We start from the raw sequence: 27,948 nt of genomic DNA on the forward strand, positions 1-27,948 counted from the left end.
TAGCACATTAGTACATCCTTGTTAAGATTAGGTAGCCTTAGCAGAACAAAAAATAGTGACCCCCCACCCAGAATAACGTAATCTAGAACTACCCTATATAAATTTACCTTAGACCTACCTGTTTTTATAGCATTTACAGCGCTTTTTTTTGTTTTGTTTTAGGTCTTTAAACACACTTTTATAAGACTGAGAGAGAGCAGGAGTAATGGCTATGGATAACATTATACAAACAGTACAAAAGTTACAGTGAAAACAATAATAAAACTTCCAAAAACATCAACGATATATCACGGCCACAATGGGTAAACCGTAGTATCGTGAGGATTTCTGTGCTTTATTTTATAAATTTGTTATAATGCTTGCGTATACGTATTTAAACCTTAACTATAACCGAGACTCATAAAAATAAATGAGATTATTGACACTACAGGTATATAATGCCTTTAATAAGCATATTAGCAGATTTGTGTTAACATGAGCTGCCTTTCGGATACCACAATTTATTTTTTGGTTTCCTGTGATATACGCATACACGTTAGCATGCTAACTTCAAATGCACCATCAAGACACAGCAGATAGCTTATTCGTGATAGATAGATAGGTAGATAGATAGATAGATAGATAGATAGATAGATAGATAGATAGATATAGATAGATAGATAGATAGATAGATAGATAGATAGATAGATCAGCATTACAGGCCCAGTGAGGTCCTCAATGTCTCAAGTATCAGATGTGCATTAGGTGGTCTTCTGCATATTTTGTGAAAATGTTTCATGACCTCTGGCATCAGGGTGTGTGTGTGTGTGTGAGAGAGAACAACCCCCATGCCAAAATGAACATGAGACCCTGTGCCTTACTGTAAATCCAGCATGTGTGTATACATTGCAGTGGTTTATGTTAGTAAGCCTGCACTGCTCTGTGTTTACGCTAACAGGTCCTTCATGCTTTCTCCTCTGTGTATGCACACTGTGTGCCTGTGCGTGCGTGCGTGTGTGTGAGTGTTTGTGTGGGAACACATAATGTGCGCCTGTGGTCGCCTCAGAGGTTCACAAGTCAGCAGGAGAGGCTCTGCGTCACCAACACAATCAGCAGAGAGTCTTTATATCAGGACCAGACTTTCCACCATTAACTGGCCCAAGTGTCCCAGGACATGAACACACTGTGGAGCAGCAGTAATAGTCCAATTGCACGAAAGACAACAACTGTAGGCATCAGCTATACTTTGCAATACTAGATTTGTGAAACAACGAGATTATGATTTTATGGGGGATTGACTTCTGAGCAAAACTGAGATATGAGCACTGTAAGGTTTTATTTAACTCATTTCACAATAAGCAAACGTTTATAGGTAGTGACGTTCTTTAAAAAAATGTTTTTACTGTAAAGCTAAATATAAAAGAGAGAATTGCACGTTGCATAATTGAAACGACACATAGCTTTGCCTCACTAAAGTTTGTTGCTAAAAATGAATCCAAACCGCAATAGAAGTCGAACGAATAGCATTGTGTTGTGGTAAAGGCTTTAAGCAACGGATATTTGAACACAAATGGTGAAGGAGAACATGTTGAGACCAATTATTTAAACACAGGCATATATTAATACTCTGAAATCTGTTATTGAGTTAACTAAAATATAATCTCTTTCAAATAATTCCATATTTGTAAACATTTATAACATGTACAATTTGATTTGATATATTTTTTACATCTTACCATTATGTGAAACTAATTTGGTACCTTAAAGACAAAAAAATAATAAAATATACTTACATTGACTTAAAAAAAAAATCCCGTTACCGTTTACTAAACTTTATTAAAGAATTTACAAGGAATTTTCTTTATAAACTTAAAAACAAATAATGTGAGAGTAAAACAGTGAAATAAAAACATTTAAAAAATTAAATTTTATTTTAGCTTTTACTAAATAGTCTCTAAACTAATTAAAACAAATTTTAGTATCTTTAAAAATGCTGCCCATTTTTTCATTTTAAAAAATCAATGAAAATAGTGATCATTATTTAATATATTTATGTTTATTAACTATATTAGTAATACTCATAACTGCCTCTAAAGAACCTCAAGTCATTTTAAGTTTGGTCAAATTGGGTCGATGAGGTAGGCGGTAGGGCGGCAAGCAAAAGATGAGGAACACATGTTGACTCGGGGCCCAAGAAAAGAAAAACAAACTAAATATAATTAAGATCTTTATTCATGGAAAGTTTGAAAGAATAATACACACGGGCATCAACGACTTTCCAGTCCGAAAAGTGCAGCGCTTGCAATGAACCCTTGTCACAGACACAACACACCTGAGTGATCACGGGATTTAATGCTGTATGTTATCATTTGCATTCAAGTCAACATAATCACAAATTCTCCGATTGAAACGAAAGCGTTTACAGGGAATGTCAGCACGTCTTCACCCGAGGGGGATGACGACGGACTTGTACACTTCTCTGTAGGCGTTGCGGAGCAGAACGTACGGGAAGCAGCGCTCCAGCATGTCTTGACTCAAGAACGCAGACTCCTCCACAATCTAAACAAGACAGAAGATGGATCACAAGTTCGGACGTCAGATAGGATTATCTGAATTTACAGCATACTATATCAGCCGCTTCAGATCTCTCTGCTTTTTGGGGAGGAGGTGTTTCGAATAGCTAATGTCGTGATGGGTACTGAATTTTACCGGAATGAGCTTCAGCACATTTATAGACGCGAAGGCCGGATGATCCATCACTGCGTGATGACAAGTGATTTTGTAGTCTTGTATAAACTACCTGACAATGATTCCTGAGAAAAAGTACAAATAGTGAAAAAGTACAATAGTGCCTTGAAATGTGACTGACCCCAATTCTGAGCCTTTTGAGATACGAGCCGTCGTTAAGCCAGTTTTTTTGCTTTGACTTGTGAGTGTGGAGTTGATGTATGGTTGCATTTATATATGTATTATCTGAGCCGCTTATCCTCACAAGGGTTGCGGCAATCTGTATTCCCCACTAGCAGGAGTCTACTCTCCACAATGTAATTCTTCGTTTTTCTCTTTTTGACAAATTTAAACTGGGTGTGGCGTTTGTGATTTTGTCTGCACCTGTTGGTAGACGTTTCATCAAAGATGCAACTCAATAAAAATGATGCTCACTCTTGAGGTTGAGTTGAACTTTGGAATTTAAATTGCCATGGAATTAGCCATCTAAACGGTGTTGCGAAGCATTTCGTGGAAACTGTGCGCGCTTACCATGTGCAGGAGCAGGTAGATGGACTCTCTGTTTTTGCTCTCGGCTTTCTCCTCATTTTGTCCAAGCTGAAGCAGAGTGGATGATGCCAGCTGCGTGTGTGTTATATGAGGGTAGTAAAAAAAAAAAAATTAAAGGACTGAAAGTTTATTAATTTACCCATTGATTTGAAAAATGGAGAGAAAAAGATGAGCTCCGTGGTTAGAGCATTGGTTTGGTAGACAAGGGGTTGTGAGTTCGTTTCTCACTTGGGCCCCCACTACCCGAGAGAGGTTGCGTCAGGAAGGGCATCTGGCGTAAAAACAAATATGAGCGTTCATCGGAGATGATACGCTGTGGCGACCCCTAATGGGACAAGCCGAAAGAAAGTAGTAGATTTGAAAAATTCAATTTTGTACCAATCTTGATTCTGAACCAGTGGTGACCATGTTCAAGCAAGATCCTTGTTGATTTTGATCCAAAGCAAGAGCTGGACTGATATTTGAACAACAACGAAATGGCTGTTTATAATCAAATGGTGGCAAGCTAATTGTCACCTTTTCAAATCAATTTTAAAAGTGTGAGGAATTGTTTATGGCCTTTTCCAAGCAAGATTCGGGTGCAAGATGACAAAACAAATGACAGCAGGTTATCCAGTATCTATTTTTTCAAATAAATCAATAATCCTCTGAAAAGTACCAAGGATTATTTGTGGAATCGTAGCTTTATAAAAGCAAGATTACCACTGAATTTGAATCAAAGCAAGAAGTTTCTTGATTTTGGGAAAAAAAAAAATGGTAAATTAATCTGAAACCAATTTTCTGAAAAGTGCCAGTGATTATTTGTGACCTCTTCAATTACGGTCAATTCTTTCCTTTTCCGTTAGCAATATATCAGTTGCAGTTTTAGTGATTTTACGTCCTGATAATTTATGATAGTTTCCGCCAGATAGCTTGATATCAGGTGGGAACAAAAAGACAGACAGGTTTTCTGGATGGAGTACTGACCAGGAGAAACTCTTTGAGATGCTGCTCTATGTTCTTGTTCTGCACCGTCAACATGGCGGCAGCCACGTGGTTGATGGCCAGCGCCAAACAGTGGATGTTATTGTTGTGGCCTGACGGAAACACCAATGCAATGAATAACACGGACAAAAGTGACGATATCAGGGTATGCGTGCGAGAGGCAGGTGTGAGGGTGAGAGTTTGAGATCTGTGAGTGTGACTGCGTGACGTACAGTAAACGGGACCCAAAAGGATGTTTTTGCGGCCGCCGATTAGCTCTGCTTCGTTAATGATGCGTAAAGTTTCGGCGGAAGCAAGCTGGATACCTTTCCTCCTGGCTCAATCGCTTTTGGAGCTCGCCAGTGGAAAGTGGAAGCAAAGTAAATAACACTGCGCGCTTCGATTGAGCCATTAACGTGGGTACCGTGCCAAATAGTTTGGGGTCAGCACACTCGGGCAGCGGCGGTGACTGTAACGATGCACGTCAGTAAACAAAAAGTCTCAACGCCCCCCCCAAAAAAATGTGTTTCTCATTAGGCGCAGACGTACTTGACAGTGGAAAGTATGACACGCATGCTGTTCTAAGGGTGGGGTGCCTTGTTTGCACAGGCACTTCTGGACGCAATATTAGGTACACTCGCATGATCAAGTCGGAGCTGAGATTTGGCTTTCAAAGGAAAAAAATGCATTGTGTTAAAATTGCTTTTTACAAAAGTAAACCATGAGAAAGTCAAATTACAATTCAGTCATATTAAGACATATAATTCATAGTGTTAAGCAAAAAAAAAATCACGAGAAAAAGTAGTCGTGAATATAATATATATATATCATATGACTTGTAATTTTAAGAAAATAGTGTTGTGAGAAAAAGTGGCTGTGTTTTAACAATAATAAATCAGAATGTTATTAGAAACAAGTGTTCATGTGACTAAATTAAAGTTGTAGTAAGATAAAATAATTGTTTCATTGCAAGAGCAAAGTTGTAATGTTCTAAGTAAAGATTCAAGTCTAGAGAAAAGTTTTATGTGACAAGATACTAAACAGTGTTATGCTGTTTTTTTTTTAAATGTTCATTTGAAAGTGGCAAAACGTTTTCCCCTTATTATGTAGTTAAATAATGTAGCATACCGCAACACCTTGAAAGCCACAATTTGATGATATTTACTGTAAAATCCTAGCTACTACAGTGAAGAAAAAAAGTATTTGAACACCATGCTATATTGCAAGTTCTCCCACTTAGAAATCATGGAGAGGTCTGAAATTTTCATCATAGGTGAAATTCTAGCTGACAGACAGGTGTTCAAATACTTATTTGCGGCTGTATCACACAAAAAAATAATAAAAAAAAAACATGCTTTGTGATTTCTGGATTTTTCTTTTTAAATTATCTCTCTCACAGTGGAGATGCACCTACGATGAAAATTTCAGACCCCTCCATGATTTCAAAGTGGGAGAACTTGTTATATAGCAGGGGTGTTCGAATACTTATTTTCTTCACTGTATATGAAGACATCATCTGTTCCCTCGCTGGACTTGTCGACTGTATTCATTCACAATGACTGATGAAAGTCGGGTTGAGGGCTGTGTGAACACTCGATCTTGTCACGGTGTTGCCATTGAATGTAATAAATACGCACCGCCGTGCTCTCGGCTGTAGGAAGAGTTTGGGTCCAGGGCCAAGCTCGGCAGGGACACTGCGATGAAGACCAGCAGCAAGCATGACAGCTTGTACTCTGCGTCTATGGATGTGTTATCTGAAAATAGTTTGGGGTTAGTTTTAGGAAACATTCATTAGCTAAAACGAATCTGCAGCATGATAGCCACCACTTAAGAGTTTTTTGATCACCTGTTTGCATGCTTCTGATAGCGGAGACAAGCGCCGGGTCTACGTCGCAACTCATTCCCGCAGCCGAAGCCAACTCGAAGACACTTAGCGTCACCTGGAAACACGTTAATACATGGCCACTGTCATGAAATGCATGATTTTTAGTTATTTAGTTATTGATGATAAAAACGTCAGCCGGTATGGACCCATTCTTTTTGTCACCACAAAACATGATTTTGAGGTATATGGCTTTTTGTAACTCCCGCCATGAAAGTCCTCTCGAGGGATTTGTTTTCGAGAAGAAGCAGGAAGTGACATACATGGCCGGACTGCCCTCAAGTGGACTCGTTTGTTTCTATTAGTTTTACCTGCGGGAAGGTAGCTCGTTGTTCCTTCGTGTTAGCCAAAATGTCGGCTCGTTGCATTGGTGGAGATTGCTCGAACACTTGGGAGGATGGATTTAGCCTTCATAAGTTTGCAAGAGACCTAGTTCGTTGTGAAAAATGGATTGCAAAGGACGCGAGGTTTGTGGGTTCCAAATGACAGGTAGGTGTGTATACAGCTACTAAAAAAACAATAGTTGGGAGTAGGGCGTAATCCATAAATCAGGGTTGCTAAATGTGTCGATGTGCGCATCGGAAGGCATCCATGCAGCTGCCGCTGAAGGACGGCTTCTGCAGGACTTGTGGATCGCTACTGGCCTTGTCGTCAAGGCCGAGCTGGCCGCTGGCCTTGTCGTCAAGGCTGAGCTGGCCGCTGGCCTTGTCGTCAAGGCTGAGCTGGGCGCTGGCCTTGTCTGCCGAGGTGGCTCGTCGCAACGGTCGCTCATGCCCTCCGCGGAAGTGGGCGTTTATCACTGCCGCACGGAGGTGGATAAGTGGGGGGGTGGTTTGGCCGTGATCCGCAGGTTATCTAAATATGCCTCGGGTAATATTGCCCCAGACACTTCACTCGGTTGTGAGATGTTTTCTTTGAAAAGAGCTTCCGTGTCTGAAGGGGCGTGTCCCCCAGTAGTGGCCACAGCGTGTTTTCAATGGCGAATGTCCGGTGACATCACAAACAGCAAATACAGCCAATATGGCGACCACTTGGATGTTGAGTGAGACTTCTGCAACTTTGTGCATGGATGACGTGCTCTCCGCTCATATTTATTTTTCGTATAAACATTGAAGTGAATAATGTTATATGTATTTTTCATTAAAATATCTAGTTTAAAATGTTTATAGGGATGACACTAGACCTTTAAAGTGTGCCACGGGTGCCCCTTAGTGGTACGTGGGCTGCAACTAGTGGTACACGAAAGAAGTACGGTTCAGTTGTATTTGACTTTTAAGTTAGTGATGTAACTTTTGAGTTTAATGCATCTGCAGTTTGTTGTTTACACAATTTCTTCTGCAGTACTTCCTGCACAACTGCATTCAAGTAACATTTTATGTTCAATAAACAGTCTATTTAAATGAAGTGTAATTTTACATCCTAGGAGCAGACAGGGAAACTGGTGGTAGATTAACTACATCCAGGAACCCTCATTTTTCAGCTTTTTGGGCTAATGCAAGTATTTAATGATTTAATTCCATGAAAAGAAACACACTATTTGTGTACATATTTGACGTTTATCTCATTATTGGAACCGAACTTTCTCACAATAACCTAAACATGTTGGAACCAAGCAAGTGTTCGATTTAAAGTGCACTCAAGGGTGAACGTTGGAAGTTGCTCTACTTGCACTGACATGAGGTTTCCACTGATGTGTTCTCTCTCACGGCGGTTGGAGGGCCGGGGGGCGGGGACGCAGCGGGGAGGTGGGGAGGGGGGCTGCTGACGTCTTTGGGGTTATCCTGGTCTGAGCTGTGGCACGGCTGTCGTGCCTCATTCAGGGGCCAGACGTAAGCAAAAGGGGGGGCCATGGGCCTCGGCGTGTCATGTTCACATCAGAGCGCTCCACAGGGAGATAAAGAATTTAATTTGGTGGGTAATGGCGGGCACACATTTGTTGTTCCCCCTCCACAATGTCCTCACTGTCCTTTTATTCAAACAAATACACCAAATGTTTTTATTTTTACTTTTTTTTTTTTTTACATTTGAGCTAAATTCCCCTCTAATGTCAATAAATATACAGAAGACAGCAGTCACTCACATTTGAAAAATGTAAAGGTGTGGTCAGTAATGCCCGCAGATATAAAGTTGCGGGTGTGATTAGGGATGGAACGTCAAGACCTTAAAATAACTTACTGAGTTGTTATCCCGAGTATGCAGTTGTTAGCTAATACCTTTATCATAATTTAATGACACTGCACAGACTGAAACGGACATTTTTAAAGAGGTCAATTGACATTAAATTTCAAACCTGACTATAGCTATATGGATATGAATATAGCTATATGGACAGACTAGTCTAACATTAGAACTTAGATCAGGTCAAAGTAAATCACAATCTCATACTTATTATAGTTAGATACTGAACCCATTACCTGTGTTATATCTCAGAAAAGTTTTCAGTGCAACTTAATTGCCTTTGTCATGGCTCATGATATTGATGAGTTTCGACCTAAATATGCTCGGAGTACATGAAGCAGCTCAGAACATGTGCTTTCGGCCTAACTTCCGTACATGCTCAGTATGGTCAACTTGCATTTCCTGTTTCTGGGTGAATGCTGATTGCTTAGGAGCAGGCTTGTTTTGTTACCAACGTTTATGAAATAAACACATAAATCAATGTCAAGACTACACAAAATAAGCCACGTCTTTCAATATCTTTGAATTTCTACTCGTAAAAGATTTTACGCGCGATTTTTGGTGCTCGACTGTGCTGATTTGCGAGTGCGATAGCTCACTGGCGCGTATGCCGTCAAATCACAGTTACTGATACATTGTTCCCCCGTTATTTGCAGGGGTTACGTTCCTTATACCCCGGCGAACAACAATAATCTTCACATAATGGACGCAGTATTAATGTACACAAGTAACACTGTCAGCATGCTGCGTTTGTACCTTGATGTCCGTGTCGGGAGAGACGCAGTCCTTCAGGGATTCGATCGGCCCCATCAGGAACGGGCAGTGCTTCTCCAGCACCTGTTGCGTGTCAAAAGTTAGTGAAATAAAATTCAGTTCCATTTGGAAATAAAATTAAAAATGTTACTAAAGATATTAAAATTAAATTCATTTCTCTGATACAAATTGGAGTCTCAAATATATATAAATTAGTTTATGAAAAAATGTATTGAATCCATTTTAAATAAGTAATATACAGTAAAACAAATGACTTAATTTAATATTAAAATGATGTAAAATGAGCATGTTAAAATAAAATAACATTTGATTTCAAAATATTATTACATAAAGGAATTTAGGTAAAAACTGTGATAAAATAAAATTTCATTAATTCCTTAAAAACAATCTGATGAAATAAACGGTAACATTTTACTTTCAATAAACAAAAACAATTGTCTATCAGTCAAATAAAATGTTTGATATTTTAAAAAGTAATATGTTATTTTATTGAATACAATTTTAAAAAGGTAAAATAAAATACATTTAATTTAGTAGTATAAATTGCTGAAAAAATACTTCAATTTAAATCCAGGATGAAAATGCTTCTTTTTTCTCATGCTTTTCAGAGGATTTCCACTTTTAATCATATTTCTTGCACTGTGCATGGCTTTAATTGTACTCTTTCGTTAAATATATGTATTTTGTTGTCATTTTTATTTTTATCCCATTTTAAATGTTTTATCTCTTTGTTTTCAAATACTTTTAATTCTGTAAAGCACACTGAGTTACCTCGTGTATGAAGTGTGCTAGACAATTTTTTAAACGTATTGGGAGCAAAATGGGAGTCGTCCTCAAGTAGCAACCCTATAGTCTAGCAAATAAAATAAAGGAAATTAAATGAAAAAAACTGCATAATACATCTTAGTTTATTAAAAAATAGATAAAATACAGTACAATAAATCAATTAATTGTGTTACTATTACGATTTATTTTTCATTAAATAAAAATTATTTTTTATTTTGAAAAAATATATAGACAAATATCATTAAATAAATTATATATATTGTCATATGTCATATATATTACTTCACAATTAGTACAATCCATCCATCCATTTTCTTCGCCACTTATCCTCACGAGGGTCACGGGGAACAATTAGTACGATTAAATAAAAATGTTTTTCTGTGTTGAAATATAATACTGTAAGAAATATACAGTATTTCTGGGAAAGTTTTCCCAGATGTACAGACAATATTTTGCACTTCCATTGACCTGTGATGGTTTGGAATATTGTCGTCACCTCTTTCAGGCAGTCCTGGGCCATCCATCTGAAGGACAGGATCACTCCGATGATGGTCATCCTCTTCAGCAGGTTTTCTGCTCCTGGGGGAATTGGAACAAGTGGCTATTCTTGTACCAAGTAAAAAATGTTTGTAACCACAAGAGGGCTACTTGTTTAGTACGAGTGCACTTTGGTGTATTTTTAACATTGTCCTTGTATGCCAGTGCAGAAAGAGAAGCTTAGATGCGTTTGGCTTGAAAAAACGACATCAACTTCGTGGCGTCATCATGGCAGGTTGTCCCAATACTTTTACCCCACCAAATCACTCACCTGTCAGCCTCCTCTTGAGATTGGCCATCTCTTCTGCCTTATCAAAGTTGTTCCTCATCTGCACCAGGACGTCCATGTTCTCCACCACCAGTTTCTAATCGTGATAAGAACATTTCTTAACATTAACGCGCCATACATACGTCATTGAAATAAGAAAAATAAAATGCTGTCCCCACTTCCAACTACTATTAATATACTCGAACAATATTTATTGTACATGAGAAATTACAATAATGTTACTGGTGCTTGTCGCAAAGTTTTGTGTTTCATCATCAAATTTACATGCGCATCTGTATGTATTATACTGCCCCCGGTGGCCAAGATGCACATACCAAAAGGAGCAGCACAATGTCCACTGAATTATGATGCATAAAATGGTTATTGTCATTTCCGGCCTATAAGATGCAAATTTTTTCACACGCTTTCAACCCTGCGGTTTATGCGGTGATGCGGCTAATTATCGCATTTTTCTAATGGCCGCAAGGGGGCACTCGAGCGGAAAAGGTATGAGGGACACCGGTGGAATATATGCTGTGCTAGCGTGTTACTGCCGTGTCTCAGTGATTTTTACCAGGATGTGTATTTTTAACCGGGCCTGTTCGCGTGGCGGTAGCATTAGCGTGGGGCTAGCTTTAGAGCGGCTGTAGTATTAGCGCTAGTGCGGTGGCACTAGCCTTAAACTCTCTGTGTACCGTCTTTTTTTGTAAATATCTCGTGTTTCAATGTGGGCACTTGCGGGTTTTGCACAGCTGAGGCGTATGTATGTACCAAATGATATTTCCTCGACAAATGTACTGGGTGAGGCTTATGGCCAGGTGCCCTCTGTAGTCGATATGCGTTACTGTGATTCCTCTGCGGTACCTTGAGCTCGCTGACTTGCGACGTGACGTGCCACGTGAGGTTCTCGCTCAGGAACTTGAGGCCGTACGGGCCCAGCAGCTCGGCCAGCGCTCGCAGCTCTGTTCACATCATCATCTCGGGGTCACAGTCACGTCACAACTCACCAATAAAGATATTTTTGTAAAAATGACGTGCACTAATTACTGAAGTACTCAGCCAAAGTACATCATCTGTAGGATAATCAATTCTAAAAAGTTTTGATTTTGACTGCTCTAAGGCTTAAACTGTAATATGTTATTTTTTTTTGCATAACTATTAATTATCTCCCATACGCGTCATGCTTGCAACTTATTTTTTTCTTGGCGTTACAGTTTACAAGGGAAAAGTCTTAATCATCTGCATGAGACCAGAGTGCCCACCCAAGACGTGGTGAATGAAACTATGAGGTGATAAATGGAGATTAAGTGAGCTCGAATTCGTTATCCTTTGACTAAAGAATGTTACAGTCCTTTTATTGAGGATAGCTAGGAACTGTTTGAAATTGTGTGTGTGTGTGGGGGGGGGGTGCGCAAAATATGCTTTCTTCTAGTGGGCAAAAATAGGATTGTGACAGATGGTGGTTTTGACCACTCTTTCCACGTCCTTGTAACCATGACAACTAAACCAGCGTGTTGCCTAAAATTTATCAAGGCAATTCTATTCAGCATTGATGGGATAATTGCAGTTTTTCTTCAATCAGTCAACACTTTGAAGATGACCAATGTGGTCCATCTTCTTCTTTTTTCAAATAATGAGTGTTAATTTAGTTTAATAATGATAGAATTGCAGGCCAACCTGTTATGTCCGAGAACTCTTCTGCTCTGAAGGCGGGATTGTTGTCGGATATTTGATTGACAAAACACTGCATGGAGGGACTATGCACGACCACTGAATTGCTAGCCAGGCGTAGCAGGCTCTCCAGGTACCTGCGCACATATAAACAATAAGGCCAGTTAAATGCTCATATAAAGGCACATATAAAGAGCAATTCAGATTTAGGTGGAACTAAAGCCCTGTTTCCATTGGGTGGAACCAACTGCAATTTTAGTAAATTAAAAATTAAAAGGTACTGTTGACTTTATATACAGCTTGTGAGTGAGAGCGTGGTCGAAGGGCCACGTTTGGACGTACCAGTTGGTGTACAAGTGGGTGAGCGTGGGCGCCCCTCTAGAGTCGAGCGGCTGCGTCTGCTGCAGCAGGACGTTCTTCAGCATCCGGGCCACGTCCACGCTCACGTAGCTGGTTAGCGTCTGGAGGCTGGCGGCGTACGCCCTCACCCCTGCCAGTACCTCGCTGGGCCGAGCGATCTCCTTGGTAGTCTGGTTGTAGTTTGCCATTCTCATAATTATCCTGAACAGACACGTTCATTCCATATCGCTGATCACCCGGTGAGGACGTACAAAATGTCTTAAGTGGGCCGCAGAAAAAGAAAACCGATATTCTTCAAAAACATTTTTTTTCAATAATATATACTTACTATATAAAAGCGGCATGGTGTCACAAGTGTAGAGCATTGGCCTCACAGTTCTGAGGACAGGGGTTCAAATCCCGGCCCCGCCTGTATGGAGTTTGCATGTTCTCCCCGTGCCTGTGTGGGTTTTCTCCCACATCCCAAAACATGCATTAATCAAGGATCATTAATTGGACACTCTAAATTACCCCTTAGTGTGATTGTGAGTGTTGTCTGTCTCTGTGTGCCCTGTGATTGGCTGGCAACCAGTTCAGGGTGTACCCCGCCTCCTGCCCGAGGACAGCTGGGATGGGCTCCAGCACTCCTATGACCCTTGAGACGATAAGCGGCTAAGAAAATGGATGGATGGATGGATGGATGGATTGGGTAGGAGATTATTGATGATTAATTGTAAGATTCCTTTTGTCTACTTAATGAGACATTTCATAGAAAATTAATTTTCAGGGTGTCAAGGAGTGGATAAGGTTTCAAATCGGAGAGTCACAAACACATATCGGACCATTCAGTCAGTTTTGAGGCAACCTTATGCACTCTTTGACACCCTGAAAATTAATTTTCTCCTACCCAATCCATCCGTCCATCTGTTTTCTTAGCCGCTTATCCACACAAGGGTTGCGAGGAGTGCTGGAGCCTATCCCAGCTTTCAACTGGTTTCCAGCCAATCGCAGGCCACATGGAGACAAACAGCCACACGCACAATCACACCTAAGGGAAATTTAGAGTGTCCAATGAATGTTGCAGGCTTTTGGGATGTGTGAGGAAACCAGAGTGCTCAGAAAAAAATCCACGCAGGCACGGAGAGAACATGCAAACGTGACACAGGTGGGTCTGGTATTGAGCCTGGGACCTCAGAACCGTGAGGCCAACGCTTTCCAGCTGCTCCACCGTGCTGCCTGGAGATGTTTTTTTTTTTTTAAATAAGAATTTATATATATATATAAAATGTATTCTTTTAACAGTTGCTTTTTTTTTTTTTTTTTTTTTTTGCCATCATAGGACAGCTGCATTGACAACTGCAACTACCAGCGCCGACCTCACCATTTTCTGTGTGTTGTCAGGTAAGTTCCTTCCTTATATTTTCAATTTACATTACATTTCTCCCAAAAATAAAACTGAAACATTTTGTGTTTAGCAATACTCTTCGGGTGATGTGCAAGGTAAATTTGCTTGCTCGCGGCTGATTTTGGCACACTCTGAGGCGGTTAGGTGAACACGACGCAGTAGAAGTTAATTTAGTGAGCGAGAGGTGTTTCTTTGGACACAAATGTGAGTGGTCGGGGGAGTGGCAAAGATTGAAGGCGAAGCTCCATTCAAATCTTACGAGCAGTTTGAAAACTGCAAACTGTAACCTTGAAGCGAAGCGACATGCACATATTGCCCCACAGCCCTTTCCCAACTCGCCGTACTCAGACAGGCGTATTTCTAGATGAGAAGTGAGGAACTCGGTGGGAACGATGACGTGCTGGTAGAGCACCATGTCGCTGCAAAGGCTGTAGGAGGAGCAGAGCTCGCTCAGCATCAGATGCATCTTGTCCATGCTAGACGAGACAGAGAGAAGAATGCAGGACACAAGAATAAAGTTACAAATATTAGAAAAAGTTACTATATAATACAAACATTAAGATTACATTAAAAGTGAAGAGAAGATGATTACATGAAAAGTGAAGCAATTTACATAATAATGATAACAATAGCATCAATTTGGGATGTTAAGAAAAGATTACAAATAGAGTAGGAATGTCAAAATATTTTTAGAATGAGAAGGCTCTGGCACTCCTGTGACCCTTGTGAGAATAAGCGGCTTGGAAAATGGAAAAATTGAATTTTTTAATTCTACAAGAAGAAAGTAAATATAGAGTATTATTAGAATATTAAGAATAAATTATTCTGAGGGAAAATTCAAACCTGAGTCTCAAGAAAAAAATAAACTAAAAATCCGATGAGAAAATGTGACAAGATAACGCAAATATTAATACTAAAAATATTTCAAGGGAAGTCAAGCCATGAGACTCAAATGAAAATACTAAGAGTAAAAATATAATGTTTTCTAAAAACAACATTTCAATACAATCATGAGAATAAAAATGGACACGATCGTTGAAATAAAACTAAAATTGATATATTGCATAAGAAAAGTCACGCTTTTGACATCTAAGGAACAGACATCTCAAGAATAAAGTAAAACTATTATAAGAATACATGTTAAAAATACCAACTTCCAATACAAATCTTAATGAAATGAAATATCGTGACGGTAACGTCAACATACTGTATATGAGAATTAAGTCATTAAAATGACTATATTAAAACAAGAATATGATCATTTTAAATAATTACAAGATGAAGTAAAATATCTTTTAATTTAAAAACGATAATGAAGTAAAAATATTAGCAGGGAAAAGTAAAAATTGACAGCTATTGATGAGAAAAGTTACAATGTGTATTAAAAAATACAACACTGTGGTAAAAATATTTTGAGTCATATCAAATTAGTGCAAGGGAAATGTAATTATTTTCATGGAAAAAAGTCAAAATACTAACCGGGGAAAATGTGGTCGTCAGAAAATAAACTACAATTCATGTCATCATTTAAAATTAAAATAAATATTCATATTATTAAAGTCCAAATGTGACTGGATTAAAGCTGACATATATCAGGCAAAAAGTTGAAATGATTACAAAAAGAAAGTTATTCTTACAAGAAAAGTGTTGTGATTTGCGAGAAGATTAAAAAGATGAAAATTGATTTGTGATTCTGACTAAATTTAGCCAGTGGTGGCTTCGCGCAAGTCACATTGTTTTGGAGTCTGGACACTAAAGCGTGAAAACATCTGCTCTTGAGGGACTTTTGATAACGTCAAAAAAATATATCACGATTCACGGTTTTGAAAGTAATTGTTACAGAAGAATTTGCAAGTTGGTGCCACTCAATTAGCGGCCCTGCGTGTGCCTTTTTATTAGGAAAATGTGATCACAAGTGAACATTAAATGTACACATTTTCTTCTAAAGTGGATCTCTTGAATAGAAATCTCACTTGGTTGTTATGGTGCGGTCCTTTCTCAGGCTTTCGGCTCCTGGTTTTTCCTTCTGGACTTCTCCTTTCTTGGGCACGACTTTCTTTTGCTTCCGGTGGCGAGCTGCGCTGATAGCTTCAACGCAGTGTTTGGGCAGCAGCTAGAGACAGGGAAGAAAATCAAAGGTATTTTTAGACATAGTTTGTCATATACATACTTCTTCACATGTACTGGTTTTATACCTTGTCATTGAGATTGCACTCCTCAGCGCAAATCTCCAAAATGGTAGCGCTGGTCTGAGTGGCGATCTGCTCCAGGAAGGACCCGCACAAGCGGAGAGTCCTCTTCTCGATCGCCTCCTCCTTGTCGCACGAAGTATATGTAATAAAAAAAAGTCATAATTTCAGTATGTACATATGTATACGTGTGCATGTGTGTACACACACGGTATGAGGAAAAGGTCATTTTCTGAGGTTAAAATACAATTAGATTAAAAAAGATCTCAATTTACGTAATACTATCGAATAAATTATAGTCAAAATATGAGATGATCAAAATATTAAAACAAAGTCATGATCTAATATGAAATAGGTCATGATTTTTAAAGATTAATGTTAAGAGTTGATATGTTACAGGAATAAAGTCGCGGTGTTATGAGATTGAAAAATTATTATTACACAAATACAGAAAACAGTTGTAATTTCCTATTTCAAAAAGTACGAAAAACTTAAATGCAATAATTCAAAATATGATGAGATTAAATTACAAATAGGAATAGATACAGGTATGTATGTATCTAAGTGTGTGTGCGTATTAGTTGAAATACATTTACAAAATCAAAAGTTGTTTTAACTGAATTGATTAAATATTAAAATTATCCTTAAAATAGTGCACTACGGGAAAGATATGTGGTTGTTTTAATTAGACGCGTATTCCTCTGTATTTTAGTTTGAGAGTAAAGTGAAACAATGGCAATAAACACCTTGAAGCATTAAAAAAAAATTACTTGTTTACATTTAAAGCAAAAAATAAACTGATTTAAAAATCACCAGAACCGTTTTGTCTTGAAAACCCCATCATTTCGGTCACTCATATTTCAAGATAACACCGAATTTTAGTCCTTATAGTTTTGAATAATTGAAGAATAAAAGTGGTCTTGGGACAGAGCCCTGCAGAACTCCTTGCTTTGCTCTGACACAGGCCTACGGGACATGGTTTAAAATACTAAAAGTGGCACAGAAAATCAAAAAAGACAGGAGTATACGCAGTAGGGCGAGACAGCGGAAGAAGTGACGCATCAGCATCACGAATGGTCGCAGTTGAAGAAGTGAACACTGACCTCTTCAGGGCACAGAGGGTGCCCACACCACTGGAAATGGGAGCAGACAGAAGGGAAAGCCATGAGGTATCTTTTCATCATCATCTCTTCGCTGCTCTGGCAGAACATCTTCTTGAACACTTTTGGGTAGAAACTATTCAAAAGGATCAACAAACACAGTCAGAGTGGAACAGAAATAAAATGATTGAAGGAGGAAAAAAAAAAGAGGAAAACTTACCAGAGAATTGACACATTTGATGTCTCCTGCAGGAGTTCCTCTGTAGAGTCCACCATCTTTGTGTGGAACTGGATCATGTTCATCACCTTGGCCAAGTCTGGGTAGTCCTTGATCAGCAGGGGGGCCTTGTTCACGCTGGTGTAGGCCTTCGGCATAAAGAGCACGAAAGCATATACACACGGTTCTGTGATGCCAGTTTACATGGAATTTTGAGATGACCATAAATTGGGGCGCCCTCCTGGAAGCCGTCACCTTAACGTGGTTGTTGGGTTTGTATGTCCCAATGATCCTGGATCAATGGGGCTAAGTTGTCGGGGGGCTTCACGCCCCTTCTCGGGTTACCCATGAGAAAGCGGTCTTAGGTGGGGGACCAGACAAAGCACGGCTCCTATGATGAAAGACTTAAATGGACTGAGGTTTCCCTTGCCTGGACACGGGTAACTGGGGCCCCCCTCTGGAGCCAGGCCTGGAGGTGGGGCTCAAAGACGAGTGCCTGGTGGTCAGGTCTGCACCCATGGCTACCAACCGTGCACAACCTGAAAGGGTAACGTGGGCCCCCTTTCCCATGGGTTCACCATCTGTGGGAGGGGGCCATAGGGGTTGGGTGCAGTGCAAGCTGGGGGGTGGCCAAAGGCAGGTACCTTGGCGATCCTGAACCCCCGCAACAGAAGCTGGCTCCTGGGGACGTGGAACGTCACCTTTCTGGCAAGGAAGGAGCTGGAGCTGCTGTGGGCGTTGGAGAAGTTCCGGCTAGATATAGTCGGACTTGCTTCCTCCTCGCTTGGGTTCTGGTGGATGTGACTCGGGGAAGGGAAGTCTGGGGGTACCTGCTAAAGCTACCTGATCCAGATGCGCGATAGTAAATGGATGGGTTGACGCCCACTTCTATGACTCTTTGTGTTTCTGTTGTAACCTGCTGAAGCCTCGTAAAGTCAAGTTCAAATTGATCTATGGTGAGGTGTCATCTTGGTCTTTCAATGTCAGAACGGCAACTGCATGATGAAGTGGAGCATTTACACAAATTGTAATTGAACCAAGAAATTAATTGGTGCACTCGTGGATCAAACGCCCGCTGTGAAATTAGCAGTTCTGCGACTTGGCAGAGAAAAGCAAGTTGTGCAAAAAGCACTGACACGTCGAAATGTCGATTAAGTCCATTCAAAATTGAGAGAACGTAAAATGCCGTTCACCCGTTAAAGCTTGCTGTGCATTTTTGGTCCATTCAAGAAATTTCATTCAAAAGTCCTAAAAAAAAAATCCTAACCCTGTTTTGAGAGTAACGTACACTATGACTGCGCATACCTGCAATCTCAGCCAATCCAGTCTCACAGCCCTGAAATCAAACTCCTCTTTACTCTCCACTGCAAACATGAATAAAAAGAATCAGGACGTTTCAAAGTGCAACCCGTGCGAAAAACACAAAGCAGGTCCACCCATTAAAATTTGTGCAGGTGTTGCATGGGCTGAGAAACAACCCGTTAAAATCATTGGAGTTTGGACCCCCCCACCCCCCCCACCTTGTAGAGTCCAGGAGCATTTAACTGGCCTTATTGTTTATGAGCATCAATCACACATTTGGGGAGCAGATATATTAAAAAAAAAAATTAAAAACATACCAGAAGTTAGCACATTTGAAATAATTTATCAAGCTAATGCTTAAAGTTAAAAAAAAGCCAGCAGACAAGCAGAAAGCAAAAATTACTGCAAGAAAGATCCCTTCAATTTTGTTAATCTGATTGTTTCCTTAAATAAATTTTCCATTTCTGTTGCTGTATTATTATAATTAGCGCGTGCGGGTGCATGTGGTGGGAAGCTACGAATTGGGGTCGGGGGGTGTCTTGCCACTGACCAATTACCTTGTTTAACTGAAAGCACAGAAAGCGTTGAAACGAAAGAACTCAGCAGAACAGATTCTTCTTCTGGACACACGTGCATGTTCTGTGGAGGACAGGGACTGTTCAAGACGTAGCACTGAATAGAAATTTTATGCTCTGCATGTTCAATTACCTGTATTGTGTCATTCAGAACCAAAGCATCGAACTGAGCCAGGTACTGTATGTGGTAGCGTTGCACTACATAGTGGTATTTCCTCATCAGTCCTTTCAGTTTCTCCATATGGAAAAGCAACTCTGCCATCTGACTAGAAAAACACATTTTCTTGGATTTTTAAGATGTTTGTACAAATGAAGTCTTTGGAAAACAATTATACGGTGTTCTGAGAGCAGCGGTTTGAAGCGACCTACTTGTCAATGTAGTCTTCGGGTTGTTTTATTTTGGGCATGTTCTCAGAGTGTCGCACGAGCCACTGGACCTCATCACGGGAGAAGGACAGGGCCATGAAGACAAACAGAGCCTTGAGGGATTCCATTCCACAAAGAAGACAGCCAAATGTCAGGAAAGGTATTTCTGCAATTTTCATCTGGTGTAAACATTTTGGACCGTTCTATGCTTCCAATGTTGTAGGCACATTTTGGCAAAAGCCTTTTTCAGTTCTACTGCATCCATCCCTACCTACTAGCCCCACCCTCCCACATTTTCAGCTCCCAGGAACAAGTACTGTACCTACTTAGCTGCAGCTACAAATGACAACTTCAGGATGAATTAACAAAATAAACTGTGGGGTAAATGCAGACATTCTTCTGGATGAATGGATGGAAAAAAGTCCATCCAGAAACCCAGCCTTTATTCAGATGTCTTACCTTAGGTCCCAGCAGTCCAGGTTCATCCTCCAAAATTGTTACCAACTCCTTCAAGGCTCCTCGGAGAAAGTGTCTTCTCTCCCGATGCAGAGCCCCACTGTCAATAACACAGCTGTAAGGTAACCGTCGCTACACATTTTTATATGAACACCATTTTTTGTGGTACCTGTGGGCTATGGCATGATCACGGCACTCCTTGATGTCTGCAACTCGTTTGCCATATCTAATGAAGATGTAAACACTTCAAACGATAAAATAATTGATTTCTGCAAAATTCACATCTCAAACCATCTTTCTCCACTGAAATGGATGAAAATGCCATTAATCCATTCCAGCCTCCATGCTAGCTATGTATTGTGCCAGAAAAAACAATTAAAAGCCCTTCCACCAGTTTCCAGAAGGTATAATAAACCTGTGTATTCATGTATTGCCAGTCATACAACAAAATAATATATTTTCTTCCAACAAAACAGGACCAGATTTCACAGTAACTACATTTGTTTGCAAAATGACAACGAGATCATAATAATGTCAACACATACAGCATACAGGACTTTTTTGTTGCATTATATTTCCGTGTGTCGTGAGAGGTAAAATATGTAGCTTGGCTCAAAAAACATTGGGAAAATAATACGCTCTGGGGTCTATAAATCGAGCTCGAGTGGTCCTTTGGCAAGTGTACCTACTTTGTGGGGGGAGCTGGGTATAAAGAGGCCCTTCATCTTTGAGGACTTTATTCATTGAACCAATAGAATATATATTTAAATCACATGAAGGTGTAAAATTAATTTTACTCTAATTTTCTAGCAGCGAGTAAAAGAGAAGCGCGTACGGCTGCTTGCGGCGCATTGCCTCCGGTAAGCGTCCATACCCTTTGATGCTGTCAAAGAGGTCCTCGGAGACTTTGTGGATGCTAAGCAGCTCGTCCCTTGTGACCGTGATGTACAAGCCGCTGCGCAGAGCCATTTTCCACAGCTCCTGCGAGGACTGGTTGCTATTCAGGCTGCTGTGGCACAAGAGGAAGCCGACTGCGGGTACAAAGACTGTAGTGTTACACTAGCATCCCCCCCCCGCCCCAAATTGTTACTATTCACTTAAAGGTCAAGTGTCATCCCTATAAACATTCTAAAATAGATATTGAAATCAAAAATATGTATAACATTATTCACTTCAATGTCTACAGGAAAAAATAAATATGAGCGGAGAGCGCAAAGTTGCAGAAGTCTCATTCGACATCCAAGTGGTCGCCGTATTGGCTGCATTTACTGTCTGGGCCGTCACACTGGGACATCCGCCATTGAAAACACGCTGTGGACCCTACTGTGGGAGACGAACGCGCCCCTTCTGACACAGAAGCTCTTTTCGAAGAAGAGAACATCTCACAACCGAGTGAAGTGACCGAGGAAATATTACCCCATTGTCTTGAGCCGTATTTAGATGCTATGCGGATCACTTCTAACTAACAACAGACTCCCCGTCAGTATGTTGCGTAGTCAGCCGCCAGCGATCACAACGCCGCGGCCCGCGCGCGATGAGCCGATCACGGCTTCGGCCGGGGTGCCACGGAGCTGGGCTCGTCGCCACACCGAGCTGGGCCGCTTTATGGCGTTGTCATCACTCGCAGCTGAGTTCCATCATCATCCATCGCGGACGGCTGCAGCTATGAACAACGCTGCCGGCAATGGCGCATTCAGCCACGTGCGACGACAACGATGTAAAGCGACCCGGCTTGGCGCCAAAAATGAGCTACCCCAGCCGAAGTCGCATCCGCTGGTCACGACTTCGGCCCCAAAATAATAGTTTGGGGTGGACCACCCAAACTATTATTTTTTTTTTAGTAGCTGCATACACACCTACCTGTCATTTGGAACCCATGAAGCTCTCGTCCTTTGCTCCGGTGCAATTAATTTTTCACGGCAAACCGGGTCTCTTGGAAACCTATGAGGCGTAAATCCATCCTCCCGAGTGTCGAGCAATATTCAGCAATGTAACAAGCCGGCATTTTAGCTAACGTGAAGGAACAACGAGCTACTTTCCCACAGGTAAAACTAATAGAAACAAACGAGTCCACTTGAGGGCAGTCCTGCCATGTATGTCACTTCCTGCTTCTTCTCGAAAACAAATCCCTCGAGAGGATTTTCATGGCGGGAGTTACAAAAAGCCATATACCTCAAAATCATGTTTTGTGGTGACAAAAAGAATGGGTCCATACCGGCTGCCGTTTTTTTCATGAATATACTAAAAATCATCCATTTTATGACAGTTGACCTTTGAAGAATAGCACAAATTGTGGTTGTTCTCAAGTGGGTTGAGCACTTACTGATGATCCAGCGCTCCATGACTTCCAGAGACAGATATTCACATGCCATCTGAAGCGGAGGGTACAGGGGTTAATTGGCATCGGCGATATTAACAGTCAACCATGATGGATTACAAATAGTAACATGCAATCAAAAGAAAAGTACAAGACAGCTTATCCAGGAGCAGTGTGCCATTTTTCCATGCAGTTCAGTTTGTAGTAGTTCAACTCCAAAAGCAATCTTTGCACACAGATATTTTTGGTTGTGTCTTGTTTTATTTTATCTCAAGATAAAGAGCTGCCTGGAGGTCTCTGCAGACAAGTAGTTCTTAAGTGAGAGAGCTCCGGACCTGCAGGGAGCGAAACATTATCTAAAAATGACAGTAACTGAAAAATGAGATTCAATGAGGTGTAAAGGATGAGACATGCCCGCAGTCACAGATGGATTTGGCGTGGACAGTTTTAGGAATGGGCTGGAGTGATTTATGGTGGAGAGTGTGTTAAAAGCGCAGTAACGGAAAAAGAATCCTTTTACGGTTTTTTTTCCTCACCTTTGGGGCAAAAAAAGGAGAACCCAAACATTCCCTCAAGCAAGTTTTATTTGGTATGCTACTTATTTTCTAATTATTTATGATATTATACATGAGACAGCACGGTTGATCAGCTGGTAAAGCGTTGGCCTCACAGTTCAATCCCGGCCCCGCCTGTGTGGAGTTTGCATGCTCTCCCCGTGTCTGCATGGGTTTTCTCCAGGCACTCCGGTTTCCTCCCACATTTCAAAAACATGCAACATTAATTGGACACTCTAAATTGCCCCGAGGTGTGCTTGTGAGTGCGGCTGTTTGTGTCTGTGCCCTGTGATTGGATGGCAACCATTTCAGACTGTACTCTGCCTCCTGCCCGTTGACAGCTGGGATAGGCTCCAGCATTCTCTGTGACCCTCGTGAGGATAAGCAGCAAATGAAAATGTACATGATTCATCAAATAGAAATTGCTAGACACCAGACTTACAGTGTCACAGCAGGCCGGGTCCAACATAGTGGCCGAAGCATTGAGCAGGCTGAGCAGCTGGGCGCTCCGCCACTGCTCCACTGGCAGGTTTCTCCGCGGGTAGATCATCCTCAGAGACAGCAGAGCAGCTGTCACCAACTAGAACCCCAGACCAAGGAGCGTGCATCATAATCCCACAAGAGGGCGCCAAAGAAACGCTATCATATTAGACAGGACACAAAAACAGTGAATGAAACCTTTGTGTGAGGGCCAAACTCCTCAGTGAGCTTCTTCCAGGGATGTTCATACTCCACAAACATCTGACTGAGCCGTGGGTATGAGGGGTCACTGTGAGATGCAACGAGACACGGGAGAAGAAAACAAAGTGGCTGAGGTGTTATGATGAGGTCTCATTGTAAATATGTCTCACCTGCTTCCTTTGCTCATCTCATGGGCGCAGTTGAACATACCCACCAGAGCCTTCTTCTCGTCAATGCGCGCCAGTGTGATGATAACCGACGTGTATGTGACTATTAGGTCCAAGTAGTTCTTGGTGAAGTCAAAATTTATGGCCTATAAATTACACATTTCAGCACATTAGTCACTCTAAAGCTGGGGACACACACACACAACAGTAAAGGAGGTGAATTCGAGCATTTTCGCTCCTTCACAGTCTAAGTCACCGAGAGCCTGATTATCTCATATATTTAAGTAAAAAAAAAAAAAAAAAAACATTACCCTGTGGTCATACGGACGGCAATTAAACCTTTTTTTAAGCTTCACTTAACAGCAGCTGGTCACTGAAGGATGGATATAGGGCACCACCCCCCTCTGCAAGGTTGTCACCCATTACTTTCCTTTTATAACCGAAATACTGTACAGTATTATTGATGTATTAAAAAATGCATACTGTGCATACTGTATCTGTATATACTGTATCTATTACTACTGTAATGTATGTATCTTTTACAGTATTAGTATTATTACTACATTACAGTAGATACATACTATTACTACGTATCTACTGTATATACTGTATCTATTTTTAGATAATGAGGATAAATGAGCATACATTTATTGATGGATGAAGTGCGTAATCCGCAGTAGCTCCTTTTCAATGCAATAGACAGGAGGAGCAAGGTTGAGGGGAACATTCCAGCGCCCCAACCTGGCCGACACCACATCCCGGAATCCCCTAGAACTTTCATGACTTGTGAATTTTTGCAAGTCAGTGTTTTCTGTTGTAGCTATCTTTTTTTTTTTTTTTTTTTTTGCTCTAAATGTTTGTGTGCTTACTTTAAACATTGTATTAGCCTTAGAAGGAGTGAATTTAAAGGGTATAGAAATCACTTCCATAATTCAAATGATGTAATAATTTTGTCACAAAGATTATTTAATGACGTTAATAATGGTTGCATGCACCAATACATGTCACCGTAGGATGTGTGAAGATTGAATTTTCCTCCCCGATCTCCTCGGACAATGCTCACATCCGGCAATCATACTTACAATATTGAAGAAACACTGGCTGGCGTCGATGGTGTTCAGTAGCTCATAGACGTGGTCCTGTCTCAGACAAAAATTGAAGAAGAATTTGATTAAAACCGAATGGGGATGTCAACAAAGCAATAACCCGCACATCAGTTGTCAGTCATATTTTATGCACGTCACCGGCCTTGCAGATGATTTCATCACCAAAATGAAATTGCATGAATTTGTCACTGAGTTATCATCATAAATCCCATGAGGCCTCAACCTCCATCATGCAAACGCTCATAGGAGTGTCACAAACTGCACCTTGCTGAAACCCAACAAATGTGAAAATCAACAATTTTCTGTCAAACTAAACCACTCTATATGCAAATGTAATCACCCACAAATATTAGATGGGAGGAACCAGAGAGAAACTACGAAAGTAATGCTTTGGTCAATGTAATTTTAAATATAGATGTGGGTAATTTTGAGAGTTTAAGTTATAAATACCCTGAACTCTATGACGTCCAAAAAGGAGTCGTAGTAGCTTGTTGTGGCTTCCATCACTTCAGACTTTTGCCGCTGGATGCTGGTCAGACTTTGCTATGATCAGAAAATGATCATTTCTTTTGAGCTCAATAACATAGCTTCATAATCAGAAAAGATGGCAACAAAATGCTTACAATGTTTCCCCGAAAGTCGATATTGGGGAATTTCTTAGTGATATATTTTATGGCAGGCTCCATGATCTTGTCTGTAAGGATGGGTGGGCGCAGCTTCACATCTGCACAAATCTGCAGCAGAGATGGAACAAAAAAAAGGTGAATTTGACTTAATATACTGTCCTGTGTGTCCTGGGTGGTCTCACCACCCACTGCTCTGGGTGGTGAGACCTGTCACCGGTCACAGCTGTTTCACATCCAGACTGTAATTAGACAGGCATTTCAGTTAAAGTTCATGTCAGTAGCATTTGCCAGTTCGTTGCCTTGCTTTAGTGAGTTGCATTCACTACTTGTGGGACTCTCCACTTCCATGTGTACGTGAGATTAACCCTAGTCACAACAATTCTGTGCCCTTTTATTTGATCCTGTCCGGTTGAGTTTGTTAATTTGCTTCAGAGTCATCGAACTCTTGCTCTATGTCTTTTGGATCCCGCCTAGCCTAGCATTTCTGTGCCTCTGCCTTGTCGGACTGTTACACCGTGTATGACCCAGTTTCCAGAATAAACCACATTGAATATTGTGCCTCTGCCTCGAAGTCCTGCATTTGGGTCCGCCCCCGCACCGGAGGTTCCTGACATTTTGCGAAGCTGCGCTTGCGATTGTTTGCCCCTTTGACTGCTGGATTCGTGCATTTTGCCAACAGACACGCATTCACACCTGAGGACAGTTTTAAGTTTACCGTGACATGAAAATCCATATTTTTAGAATGAGGGAGAAAGTGGAGTACCCAGAGGAAGAAAAAAAAAACCCAAAACTGGGTGAACATGCAAACTTCTCACAGGTATTCAATCTTTCTCCTAGAATCCAAAATCATTTCACTGAGAACTCGATTGACCACAGGTGTGAGTGTGAGTGAGTGTGTCCAGTGCAATTGACTAGCGACCAGTCCAGGGTGGACTCTGTTTCTCTCTTCAAAGTTCAAATGGCATTGAAGACTGGAAATTATCCATAGGTGTGCATGTGAGTGTGACTGGTTATTTGTTTACTCTGCGACTCGTCCAGGGTGCAATGCAGCATCCCTCACCAAAAGGAAGTTGGGACAGCCTCCAAGTCACCCGTGACCCGAATAAGGGCGAGCCCTCTCCAATGGGTGGATTCTCATTAGGTTATTTTACATTGAATTAACAGTTTCAAACTAGATGAAGCGGGTGATGAGGGACAACATGGGCCCACTTCCTTGTTACACTTCCTCTTTGGTTGAAGGCAGCGGGGGAAGACAGGAACTGCGCTAAAAATAATAAGTGGCAGACACTTTTGTTTAGGTTCAGTTACAATGACCTTAAAAACTGTCGTCGGGCATAATAAGACGATGCTTGACTTAAGAAATGATCTATTTTTATCTGCCCCGTAAATTCTACAATTTACAATTTCAACTTATATACTCAAGATTTAATTTTTCATCACCTGTTGTGGAAAATGTAAATACTGTAATGCTTAAATCAGATCATAAATGGATGATTTAACGTGCCAGTCTGAATCGATTCTGAAGGCGGCTCAACTTCCTTATTTCCGGTCCTTGGTTCTGACTGACTTCTGTGCTCACCTTCTTGATGTGGTTCATGCGTATCAGCACCCCATCCCCCCTCTCATTCAGGATGGTGAGCTTTTCCGCCAGTTTCTGATGATTCTCCATTGTCCTGGGCCAGCTTCTTCGTTAACTCCGGATGAGCCTCGGCCTACGCACAGCCTCTCGGAAACAAGCATACACACCCGAGATGTCGCCCCTGCCTCTGGGGCTTTGTCACATGGGCCTTGTAGTTGTGGGTGGAGTTTGGACTTGTTGGAGTGAGTTGTGACAATTGTCCGTACAGTCACAGCATATGCCAACAAGCAGATATTAGAAATATTTGGAACATATACCATCAGTTTCCTTGTCATTACTCCTAGATTTACTATGTCTGTCCAGTGATAGTACTATAATGCAAATTGTGAAATGAGAAGGTAATACTGTGGATATTTTATGATCCTTTTACAGAATGATATCAGTCAATAATTTTCTTTTTTTTATACATTTTACATCATTCTGATTTGTAATTGCGTTTTCATCTGAGATACGATTCCGGACAAATTTGATTTTTTTTATGCACATATAATTTTGCATCTAATATACAATTAATTTGGCTTAGTTGTTTTTGGAAATTGGGAGGAAATCGAAAAATAAACGCAGCATTCCACACAGGACAGTTTGAGCTTGGATT

At 40.8% G+C, this 27,948-nt stretch overlaps 1 protein-coding gene across 1 annotated transcript; it reads right to left on the reverse strand.

Annotated features, from left to right (window-relative positions):
* Window positions 1–2,208: 2,208 nt before the first annotated feature.
* nckap1l (NCK associated protein 1 like) lies at window positions 2,209–27,466 on the reverse strand. The gene is made up of 31 exons (XM_061833353.1): window positions 27,294–27,466; window positions 25,712–25,822; window positions 25,539–25,631; window positions 25,065–25,121; window positions 23,986–24,128; window positions 23,813–23,903; window positions 23,577–23,714; window positions 22,587–22,635; window positions 21,138–21,294; window positions 20,433–20,489; window positions 20,267–20,363; window positions 19,811–19,920; window positions 19,575–19,707; window positions 19,424–19,505; window positions 18,870–18,928; window positions 17,568–17,713; window positions 17,351–17,483; window positions 16,254–16,373; window positions 16,032–16,171; window positions 14,403–14,534; window positions 12,657–12,875; window positions 12,321–12,451; window positions 11,508–11,605; window positions 10,647–10,740; window positions 10,335–10,417; window positions 9,035–9,115; window positions 6,065–6,158; window positions 5,856–5,972; window positions 4,222–4,331; window positions 3,238–3,327; window positions 2,209–2,538 (listed from the first exon to the last, which is right to left on the reverse strand). The coding sequence occupies exons 1-31, from the start codon at window positions 27,381–27,383 to the stop codon at window positions 2,422–2,424; spliced, it is 3,372 nt and encodes a 1,123-aa protein (XP_061689337.1). The 5' UTR covers window positions 27,384–27,466; the 3' UTR covers window positions 2,209–2,421.
* Window positions 27,467–27,948: the final 482 nt, after the last annotated feature.

Source organism: Syngnathoides biaculeatus, chromosome 10, assembly GCF_019802595.1.
Source record: "Syngnathoides biaculeatus isolate LvHL_M chromosome 10, ASM1980259v1, whole genome shotgun sequence".
Classification (NCBI taxonomy): Eukaryota; Metazoa; Chordata; class Actinopteri; order Syngnathiformes; family Syngnathidae; genus Syngnathoides; species Syngnathoides biaculeatus.

Coding starts and splice junctions, on each gene's coding strand:
- nckap1l (XM_061833353.1), bottom strand. CDS start 27,383: ATGGAGAATCATCAGAAACTGGCGGAAAAGCTCACCATCCTGAATGAG. Junction 19,506..19,574: donor TTCTGAATGACACAATACAG/GTAATTGAACAT, acceptor TGTCCTCCACAG/AACATGCACGTGTGTCCAGA. Junction 10,741..11,507: donor CGCAAGTCAGCGAGCTCAAG/GTACCGCAGAGG, acceptor TATCACGATTAG/AAACTGGTGGTGGAGAACAT.